This window comes from Rhopalosiphum maidis, chromosome 1 (assembly GCF_003676215.2).
Source record: "Rhopalosiphum maidis isolate BTI-1 chromosome 1, ASM367621v3, whole genome shotgun sequence".
Taxonomy (NCBI): domain Eukaryota; kingdom Metazoa; phylum Arthropoda; class Insecta; order Hemiptera; family Aphididae; genus Rhopalosiphum; species Rhopalosiphum maidis.
Window position 1 is genome coordinate 40,017,786 of NC_040877.1, and position 24,394 is coordinate 40,042,179.

General features: G+C 26.7%; 2 protein-coding genes across 2 annotated transcripts; one reads left to right on the plus strand and one right to left on the minus strand.

The window, feature by feature from the left end:
• The first annotated feature begins 4,663 nt into the window (after positions 1-4,663).
• On the plus strand, positions 4,664-9,343 carry LOC113560454 (hyaluronan mediated motility receptor-like). The gene is made up of 6 exons (XM_026966370.1): positions 4,664-5,068; positions 6,333-6,442; positions 7,791-7,846; positions 8,038-8,679; positions 8,748-8,829; positions 9,018-9,343. Exons 1-6 carry the CDS (start codon positions 5,023-5,025, stop codon positions 9,228-9,230), a joined length of 1,149 nt encoding a protein of 382 aa, XP_026822171.1. The 5' UTR covers positions 4,664-5,022; the 3' UTR covers positions 9,231-9,343.
• Positions 9,344-9,595: 252 nt separating this feature from the next.
• On the minus strand, positions 9,596-22,578 carry LOC113560377 (histone-lysine N-methyltransferase SETD1B-A). The gene is made up of 15 exons (XM_026966251.1): positions 22,122-22,578; positions 21,551-22,053; positions 19,113-19,205; positions 18,622-18,799; positions 18,216-18,552; positions 17,616-18,145; positions 17,183-17,549; positions 16,990-17,119; positions 16,773-16,928; positions 15,512-15,613; positions 15,220-15,455; positions 14,507-15,135; positions 13,379-13,503; positions 12,786-13,220; positions 9,596-10,091 (listed from the first exon to the last, which is right to left on the minus strand). Exons 2-15 carry the CDS (start codon positions 22,037-22,039, stop codon positions 9,918-9,920), a joined length of 3,981 nt encoding a protein of 1,326 aa, XP_026822052.1. The 5' UTR covers positions 22,040-22,053; positions 22,122-22,578; the 3' UTR covers positions 9,596-9,917.
• Positions 22,579-24,394: the final 1,816 nt, after the last annotated feature.

Genomic DNA, 24,394 nt, shown 5'->3' on the forward strand with positions numbered 1-24,394 from the left:
GGAAAAAAAAATAATGTGTTGAAAGGGTTCTACTGTTTAAGTAAAGTAGAAGGGAGGGAGTGCCACATAAACAGACTGAACAGTGTGCCGTCGATGAACGACTTCAAATTCCCCCGAAACCGTCCACGAATAGGTCATGATGAGGTGCTGGTGGGCGGTGTCCCGTGTTGGTCGGCTGTTGTTCTACGCTCAGTCGGAACTTCGGCTGTGTCCGTCGTCGGTCGTTATTCCTTACAAGTTGGTCATCCACTAGCCCCATCCTGATGTTCCGCATCCGCACTCGTCATACGTCTCTTTCGTCACATGGGTTGGTGGAAATTAGAATAGAGATTAGCTCGTCCTCGACACGTCTGGTTGTTAAGCCTTATTGCGTTCCACATCCACAAATCCACTGTTCCATGATACATGACGGTCGTCATATTTAATATATTATGTTATCTCAGTATGGTTGGCACTCGACAGATGTCAGAATTATTAAAACTATATTTATGTAAAAAAAAAAAGGAATAAATGTTACGTGTTATGTTAAATGTATCATCCCGTATTTACAGTTTCATCTTATAATATCAAAGATTAATATAACATTAAAAACATTATTATGGTTTAATTTATTACTTTATTAGGATGTAATATTACATTACATTCTACAAAAAAAATGTTCAGAAGTAAACAAAAAAGGATGCTCAAAAAATCGTTGTTTTCAAAATTTGCCAATTCTGGAATTAAATTTTTTACTCTTTCCCGTTTCTTTATACTTCCCTCTTTTCTCTTTATTTTTACCTTATATATATTATTTTAAACTTAGAAGGCGTCACACCCGCATGTGTTGTCTCCGTCTTACAATTGTGCAACAATATAAATTTAGGCTCAGCAAATCACATTTAGCTTCATTAGTAAAATTTACAGTGAATCGACCTATTATGAAATATGATGATAACAACGTTATCTATTTGTATTTTTGTATTTTACGATAGTTTAATTTTTTAGCAAGTTATGAGTATATAATATAGCGTAAATTAAAAATGCTCATAACTCATTTAAAAACTGAATAATCGTATAAAACCAACATACAAACACAGATGATGTTCTTACCATCAAATTTCATGATAATTAATAGGTCAATTTACTCTAATTTTTAAACTGAGGGAGCTTAACGTGATTTGATTAGCGTACATTTACTATGTTTGCGTACTTGTAAGACGGAGACAACACATGCGAACGTTGCGATCTAAGCACGATATTATTGTATGCCATCCAATTTAAAGTAGCATGCTGTGTATCTTAACATGAAACGATTCATCTGGATTTTTCTTGCCTTCATATTATCTCTATTTTTTTTTAGTTTTATTAATTTTTAAAATTTGAAATATCGATTAAGCCCAAATACATTAGATTGCTTAGGACAATAATACAATATAACCAATTGGGTCCATAATAAAGTTGTTTCTTTAGGAGAGGTTTACATAGATAATATTTTTATTACTAACTCACTAACTCATCATCTAATAAGTAGGTACTGCTTCCTAGCTGTATAGCTAGAAACGAGAAATTTGGCACAAATATTTATTATAAAGTGTGTAAGTAAAGGCAAAAATCTGGAAATATTTTAATTATAAAACCAATTAGCTATTTATACAGTATTATAGAAGTAAGTTCATATATTTAAGTTAATTGTTACAAGAAATCAATTCAAAGTAATAGTTATATAACTTATAAAACTGTAAATAAAATTATTATTGCTTCAATAAAAAATATATGTATAACATATTTGAGGGTTTTCATCACTAAAGGCTAAGTTTTCCTTCATCGCGTATTCATGTGTTATTGTATTGCAATCACATATATTCATATTTATTTATTATATTAAAAAAATATAGGTATTTATTTTTTTCAAAAAAAATTATTTCTATTATTATGACAAAAAAATACCTCACGGGTCACGATCGATTACTAATTACCACGGCTCGGTAGGATTTAAAATCTTTAAAATAAGCACTTAAAAAAGCACTTCAAAACATCATTATAAGCACTCAAATCAAAATTTAAAAAACTTAAATTTGAGCAAAAATATTTAATCAAAAAAAAAATTTCTTTTTACATGATAAAGTAGGTACTAGATATAATGTGTAACTGTGCTAAAAATAATATAATTAAAAACTACAAAAAATATTGAAACAAAATGATTAGGAAAAGTTTCTAACTAAAAAATAAAAATAAATCTTTATGTATTGTATTATAAAAAAATCAAACTTACCTCCCGAGATATTTTGCCTTATTGCTTATAGATTTTCCTAGGGGTTTTCTGAAAATAAACATATTTTTAAAAAATCATTGATAAAAGCGCATTCAAATTTCATAATTGAACGTGTTTTAACATGACATACACTTCCATGGCACTGTACTACATCTTAAGCCAATTCATAAAAATAAGCAAATGCTTAAAGTCCCAAACCCTGCTAATTACCCTTATATATCAATATATTAGGTAGCTACAATAAAATTTACCGTTAATAAAAACCAGAGATTTATAAATGTATTCATTGAAATTATATTCAAACAAATACAATCATCACATTGTTGAGAAGCTGACAGTATAAGATTATAAGACTAAACTAATCATAACCACCGTGATCATAACTATGGTTAAAAATACTTAATATCTAGCCTACACCAGAAATCAAAATAACTGTCTGTCTTTTTTATAGTTTTTTTAGAATACGTTAAAGTATAATAGAGTATTTAGAATAAAATAATCAAACATCACTTCAACATGTTTTAAACTATAGGTTCTAGATTAATTTACGTCGTACCTATGATGGTGTTTACAATATCCGTGGGCCATGGTAGATATTCTGTTTCTTGATAACCAAAAAAACATTTGCTAAACAAAATTGTTAATTACATTGCGATTGCACCACAAAATAAAAACAGTATAATAACATTTTGTTTTATAAAATAAAACAATTTTTTTGAGGAGTTTGATATAGACAACTTTAACGACATGTTAACGACGAAAAAATATTACATAAATTGAACGTTTCAGACGATCGGAATTGCATGAAAGTGATATAATCATAATATAACATAACATAAATATACACAATACATCATTTTACTTGTTATTACTCAATGGCATACAGTCTTTCCTAATTTCGAACAGATGACGTACACAATGCAGACACAAATATAAGATACTAATTACCTACCGACAAATTTGAAATTTCCAATAATTTATGAAACAGGGGTTGCATACGTCGGCAAATTTATGAATTGTATAGTAGTATAACAACTCGAAATTTAAAGCGAGCAAAATACCTGTCAAAAAGGAGGTTGAGCTTTTAATTGTTGTTGATATATCATATATATTAATTACAATATAATATATAACATTAACATTGCTCACCAAGTTCAACTCATGGATCGACGTGCTGTATACGTATACGTACCGACGTACCTACGATAAATATAAAATGTTATAAAATAATATATTAATAATTGTATTTCAACCTGGAAATTTCACGAGACGCCATGTCATAATATTATGCGTGTCTTATCGTTTACATTATCAACAAGACGATAAAGTGTGAGTGACTATAAAATTATAGGATTATTATTTATTAGATTTTGTTATATTGTACCTATATGGGCTATATAGCCAATACGGACTATAATAAGTTGTGGCTGTACCTATACTACATTACTATTTACTACCTATATTTAGTGTCTGGTTTTCAAACTAAAATAGTGAATTATATTTTTAGCAAATTATTTAATATTTTATATTATTGTGTATTTGTGTGTATACTGTATTTATTAAGACAAAATATTTTACATTTTATTTTATTTTATATTATTTGACTAATGTGTGTGCACTGTGTGCAGTATATTTTGTGATATTATTACTATTAACGTAATTTAAATATTATATAATATATTTGTAGTTTATTAGTAAGTAAAGTGTAATGTACTTATTTTTGAAAAAAAAACAGATATATTTTGATCTAGATTTATATATAAGAATATAGATTATAGATATATGATATATTACTTCTTCGGCATTACAGTTTTAAGAATATCGTGATCTACTATTTGCACATAGACTATAGACCCGGCATAATAAGTAAGGATGGAATATTGCAATGTTTAGCGATTAAATATATTTTCTATACATCATCAGGATACTTGGTAGTTGGTATCTTTCAAATAAACGTCTCACATTGACGTAACATTAAAGGAATTGATACCCCGATTATTATTATTCTGTCGTATAATCTACTAATAACACTAACATATAAAACTGGATGGGCTACAGACACAACTGAGTGGGCTAAGCCCACTTAAGCCTTCCCCTAGTTACGTCTATGCAAATATTTTATACGACGTATAAATGTATAATATAAAAAAATATCAAAATTAATTGAATATTATAGTATTTGGTATCACCATGGACTATAGAAGTATAGAGTAATATCATCATTTATTCTGTGACATTACTCTATGATAGGTTTATGTCACGAATTAAGATATCTTAATAATGTATCTTAAATATGTATTATTTGTTTATTTATGCGCGGGAATTGGCCATACAACATCTTTGGAAACTGATAAGTGATAACCATTATCTCAATTTAGGAAAAACCGTTATATTATTCTTCAACGGTTTTCTTTTATTTACATTGTTAAATAATTGTCCCTAAACCCCCAATCACCAAACTTCCCTTGATTCTCCCCTTGGCATACCGAATGAAACCCCTTTTGGTTTTTGGCGCTCTATTTCTCAATTTCCGTTTGTCCGTCTTTGGTTATGGTCCCGTAGGTAATACGTTGTTCACATATAGTGAATGTGCTTCTGATACGTACAACTGCAAATTTTGACGGTTAATTTTATTGTAATATTTTTTTGTTTCATTTCACATAAGCAATTGTATATTTTTATTTCAACATTTTATTTTAATCCTCATTTTATCCTTCTACATATATTTTATTTATATCTGATCTACCTACTATCGGTACAACTTTATCATGTCGTTTGTGAAGAGCAAAATCAAGCGGTTTAACGAAGTCTCAAGTAAGTAACAAATTTCACTACAATACCCTAATAGTCTGTTCTCAGCACTTATAACAATAATAAATAATAATGAACACTCACTAAAAAGTTGATGCAAATTTACGATGTTGCACAGATGTTAATTTGGTACTTAGCTAACCTTTTTTTGGGAATAGTTTTTAATTATTAATTGTATTGAGTATTTATTAAACATTTAAAACAAGCAAATTAATTTGTGTATTTCATATAGATTATAGGTTAATTATATTATTTTAATATGTGAAATTATGTTGATACATTTATAGATGTGCGCAGGGAGGATGCCTGGTATCTGCGGAGCCAGCTTGTTTTTTACTATTTAGTTAGAAGTTTATAAACGTTTATATAAAAAAAAATATTTGACAGAAGATTATAACTGAAAAGTATTACATAAATTAAATTCATATAAATATTAGTAATAAAATTATATTTAAATTATATTTTTTTTTTATTGACTATTATTTTGAGAACTTTGTAGTTATATAATACATTTTTTTTAAAAGAATTCTGATTTATGTTTTTTTGAAGGGAGATAAAAATTGAGTTATTTTTAAATATATTGACAATTGGTATCCCGTGCAAAAAAGTCTGCGCACGCCTATAGGTACATTTATGTTTTATGATAATTTGTCTGTATAAATTAGGTATTACAACCAAAAATCTATAGTATAATTGATCATTTAATATAAAGAGATTCCTGCACACTAATCAACTGTTATATTCATTACATGTTTTAGTAGTATCATGTATTTTGTTAGTAACCAATTTTACATTTTGTTATACTCGTAGGTCATTAAAATATACCTTGTTAAACTTTATTTTTTTTTCACATTGTTCAAATTTAAATATTTTGTTATTTCTTTTAAAGGAAAATAAAAACCGAAGTAATAGTTTTGCTCATACAGAATTTTCTCCATAATATTGTAAAATGTTTATCAAATGTAGTCTGTTTTATTTAAAAATTTGTTTTTAAGGTTAATTGTAAATTGTGATATTTTTATATTAGTAATCATTGTACTGATTACATTCTTCAATATTGTATCTTATATAAGTTATATTAACTCAACATTGTATGTTAGGTAGAATTTTGTCTTAAAATTTCTTACATTATGGTAATAAAAAAAAAAAATTAATAAATAAGAGAATACTCAGCAAACAATAAATAAATCCTCTTGTAAATAGGTTTACTAATTGTTAATACCTCATTTTCAAATATATATTTATTAAATATGTTTGCTATTTTTAGGTTGTGCACCACCACCTGGAACATATGATCCAAAAAGTCCTTGTCCAAAACTTATTAAAGGTTCTAAATTTGACAAAGCAGAAAGATTTAAAGAACCTTCTGCCCCTCAAGTAAGTACAATTTTATATTATTATTTGTTAAGTATTATATAATTAATATTGGGAATCTATCCAATCTATGATCTACTGACAAATTTGTAGTCCAACAGAGTATTTCTCAACCAGAGGATCATGATCTTTTTGACTGGAGGTCGCATAGGTCATAAAGAATTAAACGCTTATTTACAAAATGAACCTTTTCATTCATAATTTTCATAACACATAAATAATCAGTTGATTAAATGTAAATTGTATATATCTCATCAATAAATACAGGCACTCCACCGCTAATGGCTTTCTTAACAATACTTTTATTGTTCAAATTTATACTTATTATATATAAAGAGAGGAGGGTCATAAAGTGATTGACCTTATTTTATACTTTTTTGGGGGGTCGCGGGATTAAAAAGGTTGAGAAATGATGGTCTAACCAATTACTATTTATACAATGTGTTACTTAAAATAGTACTATATTTACTAAAATTTTGCCTGTTTAATTAATAATTTAAAAGTGTTCTTTAAATCTGATTACAAATTATCAAATATTTGATTTTTTTTATTGGGTAACACAATTGCCACCATTCCTTTAGTTGGCTGTCTTATAGTGAAGAGGCACCACCGTTCACTTTTATGTTGTATTTGGTCTTGAATAACTTCACAATAATTTTGTGATAATTATTTGCTTACAATCTCCTATATTTAAATCCACAAATTGTTTGTATGATTCATAGCTTGGTGAATAGATTTATGGACTTTTAAAGTACTGTATGCTCATCACTGAGCAATGTAAGTTAGAGTTTGACTATAGGTAATACTGTTAATTGTATAATTAATAGGTATTAATACTTAATGATATTGTAGTAAGTAAGGACACTGATCTTATCATTAAATACCAATTTAACATAACATTTTAACATTTTTTCTAATATTTAAAATGTACAATAGTGTTTTATCCTGTAAATATTTATAAATTAAACAAAATTTCCATTTTATTTGAATCTAATAAATAATAATAAATATTATAAATAGTTTATTAATTATAAAATTATAAAATGAAAATGGTATTCTTACTTAAATATTTATAAAAGTGAAATATTCAAATTCACTAAATATTTAGTGTTTACTTTTATTGTAGTACTTTATAAATGTATAATAAACATACTCACTTATCGTTTATAGTATACTAAAATAATTATAAACATTTGTTGATTAAAGTTCTTTAATTTTAAAATATTCTTGAGTACACAAGTTTAATTAGGTAAATGTACGATTATTTTCTTTGTAAAATATACAGTTTATACTTTATTGCATAACATTAATATCATTGAAATAATATCTATTTGATGCATTTATATTTTAGACTGCCAAAAAAATAGTGAAAGTTCAATCAACGCTTAAAACCACATCAAATTTCAGGTATACTAATATAATAATATAATTTATTATAATTATTTTGTATGTACTTATCTAGTTAGTTCTATTATTACTTATTTATACTGTAAAACAATTTAGGTATCTTCTATAAATTATTCTAAATCTTAGTAGAAATATATAAACTTAACTTATTTTATTATTATTTTTTAAGTTTGTTTTTATTTTAATTACAGTTCTCAAAGTTCAGTTTATACTGAATGTTCTAAAAAATCTAACAAAACCATAGATTCTAATTCAACAAAAATTGGTTCAACAAAAATAAGAGCTAAACGTCTTTTAGAATTGAAAAAACTAGATTCTAACCTTACTAAAGCTCTAGTTGACATTGAAAAACTAGATAATTCTAAAAGTACAACTGATACATGTAAAGACTATATTAATACATGTCGCAGTGCTTGCTCAGAGGCATTAGAAAACCGTGTGTGTAGAATGGTCATTGAAAATTCTCAAGCTGCTTTGTATGCAGTCTGCCATCGTTTACGTGAAACATGCAAACACAATGAAATTTTACAGAAAGAAACTGAACGTTTGAGAGAAGAAATTGGTGAAAAAAAATCTTTTGAAGAATTGGCTGCTGATCAAATTGCTATTGTTGAACGTAAACTTACTGAAAAAGTTAATGATTATATGAAAATTTCAGAGACAGTTAAAGATAATTATTTAGCTAAAATGAGGTATATTCTGGTTGCTCTGGATGAATTAGAATCTATGGTTGATGGTGAAGTAAAAGAAATTATTCATAAATTAAAGCTGGACATTGAAAATATAGATCCAGAAGGTCCTAATTACAAACAGCTTTTAGAGAAATATGAAAAGTATACATTTTTTTTTATTATATTAATATTAATTAAATATGAAATAAATTATTATTTTCCTGTCTTAGAACAATAAAAAGGAACATTCATCTTGAAGAAATTGCTAAGAAATATGACGATTTAGAAAAAAAAATAATTGATTTGACAAATGTAAGTTTGAATAAATTAATTTTAGATGTTTTTAAAAAAATCTGCTTTTTGAGTCGTTTTGGTAATAAAAAATATAAGAACATTTATAGTATGGAAATTTAAAATTAAACTTAATAAAATAAGAGAAATTGTAATTTTTAAGCTAATAATTAAAATAATGAACAATATTATTTTTTATATGTTTATAGGAAAAGAATGCTATGGCAGCTAAATTACAAAATAATAAACTAAAGACAACTGGTTTATCAAAGAACCGTTTAGATGCCTTGGCCACACCTCGCAGGCGTGTCGATGCTGAGAATATCGCACCGAAAAATAAAACTTATGTACTTAAAAGTAACACTTTTAACACTGTTAAACCAGTTGCTCAGTCTTCTCCATTGAGAGAAATGAACTGGTAATTGAAGTATAAATGTATTATTTTATATTTGATTTTAATTGTACCTACTTTTCTTTTTTTATTTTATTTATCTGTCCATCAAATATTTTATGACTTAATAATTAACTTTAAGTTTTTATGTATATTTTTTTTTATACTAGTATGAGTAAATTTTTAATGTTTGACTGATATAATAAAATAGATTGATCAACATTTTAGAAAAAATGGAATTATCATTTGTATACAAAATGCATTAGGATATTCAGTTCATACCAACATTTATTATATATTAAACAAAAACAAAACCTTAATCAATTGAACAACATATTTATTAATTTATATATATATACATTTTTTTTCATTAATCGGGTTTGAAACCGAATCATTTGTATTTAAAAGCTATTTCAAGTTGTCTATCATCATTAATTTCGTTTAAAATATTTTTGGAAATAAAATAATATTTTCAATAAATAAAACATGGAACTGTTATTATATTAATAATACATATTTAATAATTTTACAATATGTACATATAGTAATAATAAAAAAAAAAAAAAAATGCAAGCACTTCAAGTTGATGAAGCCACGCAAAACAAAAACTTGTACATCAGTCATATTTGTTTTATCAAAACAAACAAGCGAGAATTATATGGGAAAAGTGTAAAACAATTATAATACAAAATCAATTTATTTAATAAATATTCTCCAACTAGTTGAGTGTTCCGCGGCAACAATGGGTACCACACAAACATGGTATTTTGTTTTCTTCAAGTGGGAATTTATAATCATAAGTTATTTCCTCATTTACACCAATTGGCTGTTTACTATATATGACAATTTTCTTCTGTCCATCAATTTGAATTATCTTGGCATAACAATTAGGCTGCAAAAAAATATGTTAATAAAATAATTTGTTCAGTTTTAAATAAGAGTTGTAATTTATTATTTGTTTTCTCCCTAACATATACACATTACATAGCAAATTTGCATTCAATAGAACCAATCTCTAAATAAAAAATAATGCTCTGACGACTAACATCATAATAAATGAAATGCAGGTGTGTTTTACATATACATGAAGATAATCAAAATTTTTTCTTGTAGTTATAATTTAAGGAAATACAAGAACTAAGGAATAGATACAAAAGTTTAAAAAGGTCACTAAAACCTATGGGTTAATAATATTTATAAAAAATAATATATAATTTCTTTAAATTAAAATAAGTTTTTTTTATATATAATTAGTATAGCTTTTTTTTAAATATAAACTTTGACAAAGCCAACTCTGGATTATGTGACAATTAATGTATGGTATATAATATTATTTGGTATAATATTTTATAATTTATTTATATTACTCATATAGTAATTTATTTAAATATCAAAAATATAGTGAATTAAATTAATTGTTGTCAAAAACACTGCATTTAATACATTTTAGTTGTGATACCAGTTTACCGTAAAATGGAATGAATAACTTTATAGTATATATATTATATAGGCAATAACATAAAATGAATCTAAAATTTTAAAAATTGTCATTGTATGTATAAAATATAAGAATGTATAAGTTTCAAGTCCTAGAAATAATATTTTTGAGTTAAATAAAATAACTAAAACCATTGTTTTTTGTAATCTATTAATATTTTGTTCAAATTTTAACCTCTAAATAAATATTTTTTTGGTTTGGTATAAACTTCTTATGAGAAATCTTGTAATAAATTTATAAACATTATTTAAAAAATTGAAAATTTCTTAAATTTTTAACAACAAAATTCTCACAATTTTTTTTTTATCAAGATTTAAACTTCAAATGATTAAGTAGAAATCAGGCAAAACACGAACTGGGCCGAACTTAACCTTTGGGCAAAACTGTAGTGTCTTAAATACTAATATTATTGTTAAAATTAATTGAATACACTTAAATAATAATAATAATAACAGTCAAAACAACAGTGAAAATTCCAGTGTCTTGTGCTGATAGAGGAAAAGTCTATGTAAATAACGTGTTAGGTATTATATTAAGTATTACTGACAATGGATTATATAAAATAGGAACAAAAAATATAATTTTGTCATCACTATATGCCAGAAATCAGATATTTCAATGCAAGAAACAATTAATTACTAGCAATTCTGTATGCAAATGTAAAAAACAAAATATTTTGTGCGGTTCCAAATGCCATGCTTCTAATATGACGTGTAAAAATATATTTTTCTTATTACATTTTTAAATTCTTTGAATTAACTTTATATTAATACCTAATATCATTATACTTTTATGATTGTTTAAGCGTGATTAATTATATTTTAACAATAATATTTAATTTATAATTATTTATATGTAATATTAGTGTTGATGTTTAAAACGCTAGTTTTGACTAAATGAGGTTGGTCACAATTAGGTTTACCAAGGTAAATACCGAAATATGACATTTTGCCCAAGAATTATGGGCAGTCCGCATTTTGCATAAGCATTTCTGAATTTTAGCCATAACTTAAAACATAATTGTTCTTATTTATTTAAATTATTATATAGTAATAATAAAACAATTCAAAAAACTTGTATGAATATATAAAAAAAGAGAAAAGGTCAAATATCTAAAATTAACTCAAAGAGTTAAAATACTTAAAATACTTAACTTGGCTATGTAAAGACATATTAATAAATAATTTAGTAAAAATGTCAAGAATTTACAGTTATTCATTTTTCAATTAAAATCAAAGAAATTTGCTTTTGTTGTTAAAAACAAGGTTTGTATAAAAATTTAATTTTCCTAGTTTTTTGTTTCTCAATTATTAAGAAAAGTTTTGAGAATATTGGTGATCCTTGCCCTGTAGTGCTAGATTCACTTTCTTTCTTACTAGAAAAGATAATGAAATTGAAAATTTAAGAACTTTAAATAAAAATTGCTCCAATAGGGTGATGTCAAAAAAAAAAAACAAAACATCAATGTAATTTCATTACATTAATTAATTACATCACTCAGAATCTAAAATTTTCTTTTTTAGTCTATAAAACTCAATCAATAGTTAAATACTTGAAATAATTATTAAAAATGGATTTAATAGTATATATATAATAATATATGTTATGGTCAAAGTGTATAATTCAGGCATTGCCTAGTCATTGTTATACAATAGCCGGGCATTGTGTACAGTGCTTAATTGTTTGTGGGTAATGTAAGTTTATCGCGATTCCGCGTCTGCATGTATAGTGTATACCTATAACATCTTCGATATTAAGAGAAGCGGCTAGAAAATTTTCAAAACTTGGTTAATTAATTAATTGTAATTGCCCACTGTGCTCTGGCCATTTTGAACAATGCCCGGGCAAAGTGCATAATTGTCCACAGTGTCCAATGAAATTGGGCATGTATACATTGTCCGGGTATTGTACTAACGGACAAATCCGATTATATACTTAAACCGTAACATATATATCATTAAATATTAATTTTGGTTTAAAATGTTGTACTTAAATAATACATTACTTTAACTATTTTCCTAAAAAGGAAAAACTCAGTTTATGACTAATTAACTAAAATATTATTTATATAATACTAAAAATACTCACATTACAACTGTGATTAATAAATCTTGCCAGATTACCACATTTAGTAGCATCAATGATGGTATCCAAATCTATTCTGAACAGATATGAGCTACCTATGCCAGTAGCTTCATATTGTCGTTCACGTAAATCAGCAACCACGGGGCGAACCATTTGCCCAACATACTCAATAACCATTTCATCAGCTGCAATAGACTCCATAGCAAATAAACCCCAATCATGAATAGCAGACTTTCCAAATTTCAATTGTTTTTTACGGAATTTTAACACATTGAATTTGAGCAAATCACTGTCTGATGTAGCTCCAAAAGCAGTTAATAATCTTCTTTGGTTACTACGTGCTTCACGAGAAAGAGCCAACATTTTTCCAGTAGATTCTTTAACACGCTTAAGTTCTGTGATACGGTTCAATTGAGCAATTGTGTGTCCAAAATGATACTAAAATAATAAATTCATATCATATGAATAATATTTTATAAATATATGTCATGGTAAAGCTAAAAATGTTAATAAATTGAATATGTGTAAGTATGTTAAAAATACCCATACACACTTGTATAAATTATATAATAAATGTAGGTAAAAGTAATATATACCTTATGGTTGGCTTTTTGTTTACTGTCTACTTTATAATAACCTTCTGTTCTACCGCACCCTGTATCATGAACTTTCCATTCATCTTTTTTCTTTTTTCGTGGAAGCTGATTTGGTACTGCCGTCAGTGTTTATAAATTAAAGAAAATTTTAACTTTTTTGAGAAAATAACTACCAATTGATTTCTGTTTAGACAAATTTGTATATCTTAAATTTATAAAAAAAACCAAAAAAAAATTGAACTTAATAATTGCATACAATTCTAATTTTAAGAAGACACCACACCCCCATGTATTGTTCCCATCTTATGAATGTATGACATGGCAAATTTTGTTCAATAGAATCAATTTTGTGTGCTTAGCTTAATTATTAGAACGAAATAACCTATTATCAAACTTTAAAGGTGAGAACATTATCTGTGTTCTTTTATCGGCTTTTTCGGTATTTTAATTTTTGATCGAGTTGTAAATATATAAAATATTTATATTTAAAAATGATTATAATTAACTTAAAAATTAAAACATTGTAAAAAACCGATGAAAAAACATTAATTTCCCATTTATTTATCTTAAGGATATCACTATATTTAATTTTTAATTGAATATAAGGTTTTGTGATTTAATATTGTAATAAAAATAATGTAAAAAGTGTAAGTAAAAATCTTAAGTTAAAAAGACAACAAAAAATTAATAAATAGCAACGCGAATTCATTGAACACCAATGAATCTACAGTCTCCTATTATAAGTGTAAAAGTTGTTTGATTTATATAATGTTTTCAACAACTAGAAATAGTATTTTTGGTTATTTTTTATCTTATGTATATTATTAGTTTAAGACAATAGTGTGATTTAAAATTGAATTTATACTGAATTACTATAACTAATATAAATTTCATTCCACTGTCACCATAGCATATTATGGGCTCAAACATAATTTTATGAAATTTACATTAATATTTATAAATTAGAAATATGATTATCACATCAATGTCAGAAACACATAAAAATACATCCTACATTAAATAAATAACTATTTATCACTGCATTGTAGTACACAAAAAATTACTAGAAACAATAGAACTTAATGCTAAAAATTAAAAAATATAATTATAATGTTATTAAAAGGATATCTGGATGGCTAACCCAATGTGTTTCATTCATCCAGTAGTGTACAGTATCATTGGATAACAATGAATCATAGCTTTGTTTTAAATAATTAATATCTTCCACATCTATACCCTTAGTAAGGAACTCAAATAATACAGTTGCTTCTTGTACCATATCTCGTTTATTGAAATATTTGGTCTTAATTTGATTATCACGATGTTTCTGTACAATTAAGTGATCAGTGTTTTCTTGTTTATTATTATCTCTGATAGTTAATGGCTGTTTTGTTTTTTTTGGAAAGACTTCTGGTATTTTCGGTTCATTCATTACTGGTTGGGTAATTGAACTCTTAGATTTATCATTTATGTCAACTTCAGTTTCCCAATCAGATATAGGAGGAGGACTGTATACTTGCTGAGGCATACAATATGAGTGATCAGAAAATACTCCACTAGGGGTTTCTTCAGTGGGGGTTATTTCTCCATTTAGTAAACGTTTTTTAGGTTCAACTAGTTTATCTAAATGCTCATCTTCTATCTTTCGCTTAACAGCTTTATCCTCACGTTTATACTTCACAAATGATCCTTCTTCATCAGAACTCGGTAAACTATCTATTTCCATAGGAGTTTCATAACCAGTAGGTGTGAGCTCCCTAAAAAAAATATATATTAAATACTTATAAGCATAATTCATATAATAAATTTGACTTTTTAAATATCCATTGAAATTTTCCTACCTGACTCTATCAAAATCTTCCATTGTCATAGTTTTACATAACTTTTTCAATTTATTTTGCCAGACAAATCCGTCAGATGAACCCTCATTACTAGAGTTATCATTACTAGATTCTTCCTCGGAAGAACTATGGACTGACGGTTCAGAAGTAGATGTATTACTATCACTGTCAAACAAGTCTCTTCCTAAACGTTTTCGTTCAGCAAATGTAGGTCTAGTAACTTCATCATCATCAATCTTGAAACAAATAAATAAATCAACATACAAATATTTAATAAATTAATTAAACTTACATCTTTGGCTTCATTATCTGAAGTTATAACCATTTCTTCTTGATCACTTCCATTATCTTGTTGTTCATCAGTTTTCTTGGGGGATGGTTCCTTCTTTTTTCTCTGAAAATTCCAATTGAATGTTTTATTAATAAAAATATATGAACACTGTATCTTAGTTAAAAGTAATAAAAATTTTATATTTTGGGACTACATTTTTACAGATTAATTCGAAATTTGGTAATATTTTTGTCAAAATATGAAATTTAGAGCATCATAAAAAAATTGAATTTATAATAATGCTTATAATTTAAACTTTACAAGAAACCTTGAATATAATTTTTAAATTTTAAATTAAATGCTTTTTTGACTATAATTGTAGATAGCAAATTTTTGTGATTTTAATGAATATGTAAATATTTTAAGACTAAATATTAGCTATATAGCTATATATTATATCGTTAAGTATTTTTAATATTTTTAAATTGGAGTAGGTGAAACTCATGAAAAAACTGTATTGATTTTTCAAGATTTTTGTCCTAGCATAATAATTTTTATCAACGTTTATATAAAAAAACCAACTATTCATGGCTTAAAATAAGTTATATAATAATCTAAATATTTTAAAAACTGAATTGTGGATAGAAAATGGGATTTTTGTTATAAACTAGTTTTGCATTAATATTCCCATTTTTTAAAATTTGTTGTCACTACCAGTAATCTCTATGTAGAATTAAGATAAGAGTATTTTATTGACTTTTTAAACACAAAATATTTAAAAACCTATAAATTCATATTTATCAAGTCGATCATACTATAAATTATGACTCTGATTATAAAGTTCCAAAAATTAAAACATCTTTTTTGTCAAACCCCTATTCTCTCAACAACACAATTCTTCTCTAAAAACAACTGAATTATTTATATATATTTATTATATTTTCTACTGTGGAAATACAGAATATAAAATAATATAAATTTCTATTTTTATAACTAAAAAGCTATTACAAATATAATAATAATAAAAATGTTTTTTTTTTATCATTTTTGTATTAAATTTTCAGTCAACTCAATGAATTTACTTGCGAGCCACCACTGTATATTATATACAGTGGAAATATAATCCAACACTACAATCAAGTTGAAGTGATGTTACATAATGGTCTTTTTCACAAAATTCAGTTTTATTTTGACTTACCAATAAATATCCCCAATGTTTTTATTTTTATAGATTTTAAATTATCTTATTTATACATAATAACAATAAAAAAAAATAACTTACACGGAAAGACGGCATTTTAGGAATAGCTGCTCGAAATCCTAAACCTAATCCACTTAGAGCCAACGTTTCTAAGCCTTCTGTCCCAGCTTCCAAGATACTATTAAGGTTAGGAGCTGGTTGTGCAGATTTAGGCTCTTCGTTAGTCACACTAGTAGACTATAAATATTTTAAAAAAATGTCAATAACATCAAAAGTAAATAAAGTAAATAAAATTTACTTTAGACTGCCTTTCTGCTTCTTCCCACCATTGATCCATAGCATTAAAAGCGACAGCTGTCCCCATTTTCTTCATAAGGTCACGTTTAATAATAACTCTTAACTCGTATAACACAGCATTCATTAGACTCCTAAAATAAAAATATATGATATTATAAATAAAGCAGAATATGAAATAAATAAGTGATTTATACTTTCTAAGTTCTGCAGGGAAATTTTTATTTTCATGTCTATCACGTGGTAGTTCTGGTTCATAAAACTCGGCTCTCGGTAATGGAGGACCATATGGATAATTAGGAGGGTATGGAAAATATTGATAGCCATAATGATTGTTAAATTGTGGTGGATAATAATATCCTTGAGGGGGGTAATTTGGTAATGGTGGATACTGTGGTAGTATATTAGGATCATTTTCAACAATCTTCTCATCACGGGATGACAAACTAGATAAACTCATTGCATCATCAGGAGTATTTCCTTTAGGACTTGATCCTAACATGAACTCATCATCACTGGAGCTGATATCACTATGCAGAGAATCATGCATATTCTTACTGATAACTAAAACCAAATAGAAATATTTATTAATATTTGTAACAGATTAAAATCAATTGTTTTTGATATTACCATTCCTTATTGAATTATTTAAAAAGCTTTTTGCTTCTAATTTCTCCTTTTCTTTAGTAATTTTTAATTGCTCAGCTGCATTTTCAAAACATTGAAGATAAATATCTTTTGATAGGAAAGGTGACGGAGGATTAGAAAGTGGAGGAAATATCTCTTCATCATTGCTAACTTTTTCTTCATCTAAATCAGATTGATTGTCATTATCTCCAGGGGGTGGAGGAAGATTTAGAATAATATCGTTATCAATAGTATCTTCTACAATGTCAGCAACATCTTCAGGATCTTTTTTCACAATAGATAAAAATGCAGGTTCTACACTAGCACCTTGCGATGATATGCCACTAAGCATCATTTCAATTCTTGTATCTAAATCCAATTTTGACTGTGCTTCAGAATCTAATTTAGAGGCTGGTGCTGGTGCAGGTACCGGTATTGGTGCTGGTACTGGTGTTGAGGGTAAAGGTGGCGCTATAGGACTAGATTCTCCCCACCAATGATTATTTGGTACTGGAGGAACATTGCAAGGATATCTTAAAATAAAAGTAACAACAATAAACATAATTTAAAAATAATAAATAAATTTAAGTTTTTATTTTATACCTATTAAAAGAATAGGGATAAGTCCCGTTGTATGCAGGAGTACCACCCATACTGTTATATCCACTACTATAACTTTGCTCTGATGGAAGATCACTAGTGGCTGGAGAAGGAGTAGTATAATCATAACTATAATTTTTGTAATTATCTGTTTTAGGTGGCAATGATGATTTCTCTTCAATTAGAGGAGGTTTCACAGAAGATTCTTCTTTGGATTTACACATTTTAACTGACCGTCGATCTCGATTGGAAACAATATGTGGTTTAACTTTAGGTATTTCCAACAGAGGTTTTGGTTTTTCTTCAATCATCTTATCAAACATTATTTTACATTCTGAAGCTGCACAGTGTATAAATAATTTAGTCATTAAAATGTCCACAAATTTAAAATACTAAAATATATTTTTACCGAAAGGGTCCAAAAAAACATTGACAACTTTTCCCATCACAGATGTATCATTTAATCGTTGAACACAATATCTAGCTGATGATGCTTCTTCAAAAATAATTTTGGCTAAACCCAAATGTTTTTTAGTGACTGGATGGTAGAATATTTGTAACAACTCTATTTTTCCAAATTTTACTACCTACAAATAGTAAAAACAATATATAATACAACAATAAAAGTTTAAGCAACAACATTGTACAAAATATATTTTAAGAGTATACTGGACACTGGTCCAATAAAAAAACTTATTTTAATTATTTTTAATAATGATGTAAGCTCAGTAAATTTTACCAATTATTTTTTAACAGGTAAATATTTTTACACAAAATTATACTTATACTGTTATATTATTAATAATAACAAAGTTATCATAATACAGATTTATATTATAATTACTTTTTATATAACACAATTTACTATTTAACTTTCTTAATTTGAGTGAATTCACTTACCAAGTCAGTTAAAAACACTTTATCAATATTATCATTTAAATTAGAGAAGGTTACTTCAACTTCAGGACGTTGGCCAATGTAGTTTCTATCAAGCTGAAAAAAAAATAGTATAAAAAATGTAGTATTATTTATGTCTCATGTATGTAATTATCTTGTTTTTTAGTATAATTTAACATGGATTTCAAATATTTTAATCGTTATTGGTAATTCAGGTAATAACGGTAATGACTAAGCAATGTCAGTTATACCTGTGCACACCAGTCATTGTGAGCAATCGATGTAGCTTATGTCTGTAATTGGCTGATAAATTTAGTCTATGTTATTTATTAGTATTTCCTAAGCTGATTCTATCGATTTATAACAAAATCTTTTTTCTACTACTTAAGGATTTGATGAAATGTTTAGAAAAACAGGCTAAAAAATAATAAAAATTACAAATATGAAACTAAGTTATAAATATGGAAACTACTGTTCAAATATAATTTCTCAATGTTAATTATTCTAGAGCAGCAGTTCTCAAACTTTGCTCCACGAAGCCTTTGGTGTCCCACAATAGCTTATATCAAGGGCTCTATTCGTAATACCACAATAAATTTATACAGAACACACACAGATAAAAATTAACGTTAAATATTTCTCAGAGGCTCAATGAAAAACTTCTACTTAAAAAAAGGTTTGAGGCTAAGAAAGTTTTGGAACCACTGGTCTAGAGATCACCTAAAAATGTATTAGCTGTTGTCACCAAAGTTTATGATAAGTTATACAAATTATGCATGTGATTAAATTTAAAAATGAGACAATGATTCCTTAAAAGATTAAAACACAAATAAAAACAGTTTCATGTGACAACATTTTTTCAATTTGGTAGAAGAAATTCTGCAAAAGAAAAGGAAATTACCCTCTGAGAGACTGCCAGTCATAATAGTACTGCTGGATATGAGACGTCAGGGATATCAGGGATATCAAACGTACCATCGTAAAATGAAATGTCAAAATATTTATCAAACAACAAAAAAATTATCAAATTCTAAGTGACATCTTGTGAAAATAAATAAAATAATAAATTTTTATGGTAACAATACATGGTTTTGTCAATTTAAGTTATATTTTAATAAATACATAAAATATTATACACTATGACTACTAAATATAAGCATTTTATACAGTCTATGCAATGTCAACATAGCCTATCCAAATTTGCTATTGTTAATATTTATATAAAATACAGATAGCCAGATGTATTTCAATAGTTAAAATTATTATAGTTTTTGTTAGATAAAAGTTTAAACACCATAAACTTTGTATATTTTAATCTAAAATTCATGTAAAAAATTGAATATGTTGAAATTATTTGTTTACTATCAACAACAAATATGTTAGATACCTATTTAAATAATAGTTAAAATTTGTTTTATTATTATCAGTTATCCAAAAATAAACCTAATAGTTAACTAAAAAAGTAAAAATTCTATATTATTCATAAATTTACTTGACCAAGTATTTGTGATCCTGATTTATTAATGTAATAAATAAAATTACTCTAGCTTAACCACAAAAATATAAAATTTGATATAAAGAGGGAATAAGAAAATTTTCTGCTTATGATACACATATTTTACTTAAACTACATTTACTAAACCATTAAAAATATTTATATTTACAATAATATATATTATTATGTTTCAGTATTTATAATATAAATTTTTTTTAATTAAACTAAAAACAGTATGTTAAATAAATAGTTTTAAATTTTAAAACTGAATCATATTTATGTAAAATTATCAAATTTATGATAAATTTTCATTATAAACAAACACAAATAGCATTAATATATTATTAATTATATGCATAATTAATACAATTATTACTATACATATTATTTAGGTATACATTATAATATAACTATACTATGGTAAATGGTTATCAAACTATTCTAACCTTTCTTTATCATATTATACTTTCCACTCCGTTTCATTAATTAAAAATAAAACATGTGTTTATCTGATAAAAGAAATTTTAGAATGAGAATTTAAACATTACAAATTGTTTTATCTAGTTTTCTCAACTGTTTTACATTAAAAATAATTAAATACATAGGTAGTAAAATGTTTTAATTCAGTCTCTTAATTGATGACCTCACATATTTTTTCAAAACATTTGTTGTCTTAGAAAACTGTTCTAATATTTATTATATATTTTTGACCATATTTTTTCATTCAAAATGTATTAGAAGACTGTACACAGGTATATAATATATAGATGGACCATTTAGAAAAATAAATATTTTTAAATCTATTTTAAATTTTGCTTATAACATATTTTTTTAGTATTTATTACTCAATTATGACTTTTTAGAAAAATAAATACAAAAACACAAAATACTAATGAGTTTTATAAAATCTAATAAGTAGATTAAATTGATAATTTAAAATACATACCTTAAATTTAGGTACTGCTAATTCAATGGGTAAAGTAATAGTTTTAAATGTCTTTCGTGGATCTTCAACGGGTAATTCAGGATACGAGGGATCTACAACCCCATCGTAGCGATATATTTTAGTGACCGCTTTGGTAAGAAATGGATCAGCTAAAAGTTTCCAATTGCGTTCTTTTGGCTTTTCAATAATTGGTACAGTTGGCGGTGGTGGTGGTGGCGGAGGTGGTGGTGGTGGAGTAGTTGGTCTTCTAGTAGGTTGATGATACATTGGTGAAGGAGGTTTCTCAACTCTTGTAGGTGGAACTCTATAATTCTCATATTCGCTATCATCATCGCTGCTTCTGTGGTTGTGATGTCGCTGGTGAACTCGATGCGATTCATACTCCTCCTCATCATACCTATAATGATGATGACGGTGTCGATGTTTGTGGTGCTTGTTGTGGTGACGGGAGTCATGATGTCTTGAACTATATTTACGGTACGATTCCATTTCATTTTGTCGATCTAAATAATGAAAAATTTATAATGAGCTATTTTATAAAATTGTTATATAGTTAACAGAAAAAACACACATTGTTATCATGATAATCAAATTTTCGTATACTATTGATTCGGAATAGCAGATACAATATCTTGAATTGTGACTATAATTGAGTATAATCTTAAACATGTAATAAACAAGTATAAATGTACTGAATATCCGATAAAAATATTTATAAAACAAATGATTAAACTCTAGTTCGAGTATAATGTCGTAACAGTCAATAAAATGTAATTTAAGAACCGAGTGAACCGACTACGTTAGAGAATACACGTTGAATCAAAATGATGAAAACGAAAAATTATCGACTCGCGGGTAAATGGTAATAGACGTGTATTGTATTACCTATATAGTATATCGACTATACTATACTAACTACTGTCGAGAATCGAGAATCGAGATTCGACTTCCCGACTACTCGAGAGAAACTAGAATCAGAATTAAATATCAGTCGGACTCCGACGACCGACAACATACATGTCTAATCAAAAATCTACAAAGGTATCGAGAATATTGAGAAGTATAAACATTGACAGTGCTCTACGGCCGTATTCGAAACAATAACACTGTTTTGTTGCACGCACTGTTAACAGTGATGCTTCGACTACCGTCCTGTCTGCTCCGAAATATACACCACTCAAATATAATACAATGTATATTCAAGGCACGCGTATATATGTATTTATATATACTATAGACGTAATATACACACATTCAAACATACGACATATCTATAGTGTTGCTTAGATTACAATATTATGCGATTGCGGATAGACCAAAGTACCGTACAAATATTTGAAGCCAACATAACTTACAAGCGGACTTGCCTCAATTGCGCATGCGTGCAATTTATATCGCGTTGTTGCTATTAAACGAGTTGATAATGATTAACTAATAAGTTGTATATATATATATATATATATATATATTGCGTAAATGTTTATATAGTACTATAATTACTTTGTTTAGTATTTCAGTACCGACGTCAAAGTTCAAACTTGTAAGTAGTAACTAGTAACTACTAATATTACTGGTTATTACTAATAGTAAGTTCTGTATCTTAGACAAGATGTACGATTAGGTACTTTTTTCAACGAAATCGAGTAACATTGTAACTTGTAACAACCAACAAGTAGACTAAACACTTAGGCTGTATTGGCTGTAAGGACTGTACGTACATTATACAACGTACACGTACGATTAGATTTGCTCATTTTATTTATCAATAAATTTCTATTAATAATTGCTAATTATTAATTATTATTTATTATTGTTTGTAACGTCACTATGTCAGCTGAAAAAATAATTTGTCGTTGGTTCGCGTTCATGGTTGTGTTTTACTCGACACCGATTAATGTGGTAAAGCATTTTAGTCATCGTGAAATCTACTAAGGCCAAGGGACACATTTTTGCAGATTAACAGAATCGAACACATTTAGAATTTATCATGTACCTATATCGACATTCGACAACGAAACGAAAACCTAGAGAATTACGCGGTCATGTTGACTATCGATTTATGAGTAACAGCGGAGCGTACACCAACTAAGTACCGCAATAACATATTACCATGTATACCATACAATACAGTTATACTTACCAGTAAGTAATTTGTTAGCTGATGCTTTTAAGGAAAATTTAGGTGGGACGTACTAAAAGCAGACCCACAGATCAATATGGCAATATACCTTTACACTATTACAGTATTATCTACAACAGCAATTTAAAGCAGGCATAATTTGCAGACTCATAATCCCTATAATATCTACTATATAAATTAAATTTGCAGATTGTTGACGACAAACCACAAATGCTCAGCAGTAGTTGATAAAAAAGCACGAGTCAACGAATAATGACTCCTAAAACCATTTACTATTTTCAATAATGTATTACATGCTGCATTATATACCACCTAAAAGGGGGTACAATGAACGTTGGTGATTCGAATAAAGAAAATTATTTATAAATCTATACATTATATTATTATTATATAATACATATCATTATCAATAACGAATAAAGTACCTACGAAGCGTATTGATACACCTTGAGTACCTATTATGTTTATGTCGTAAAATATATAGTAATAGCTAATAGTATACGTATTTTAACCTATTAGGGAAATCCGAAATGACCAAAATACAGGTAAACTTGATTTAGGTTAAGTATATATACTACATAGTATTAATAAATAATAAATCGTATTTCAATGTTATTATCTACTTATTTTAATTATTACTTATTATAGCTTTTTCCCGTAAGTAAATAAATCAAAACGTTTATATAATTATTTTTGAAAAAAAT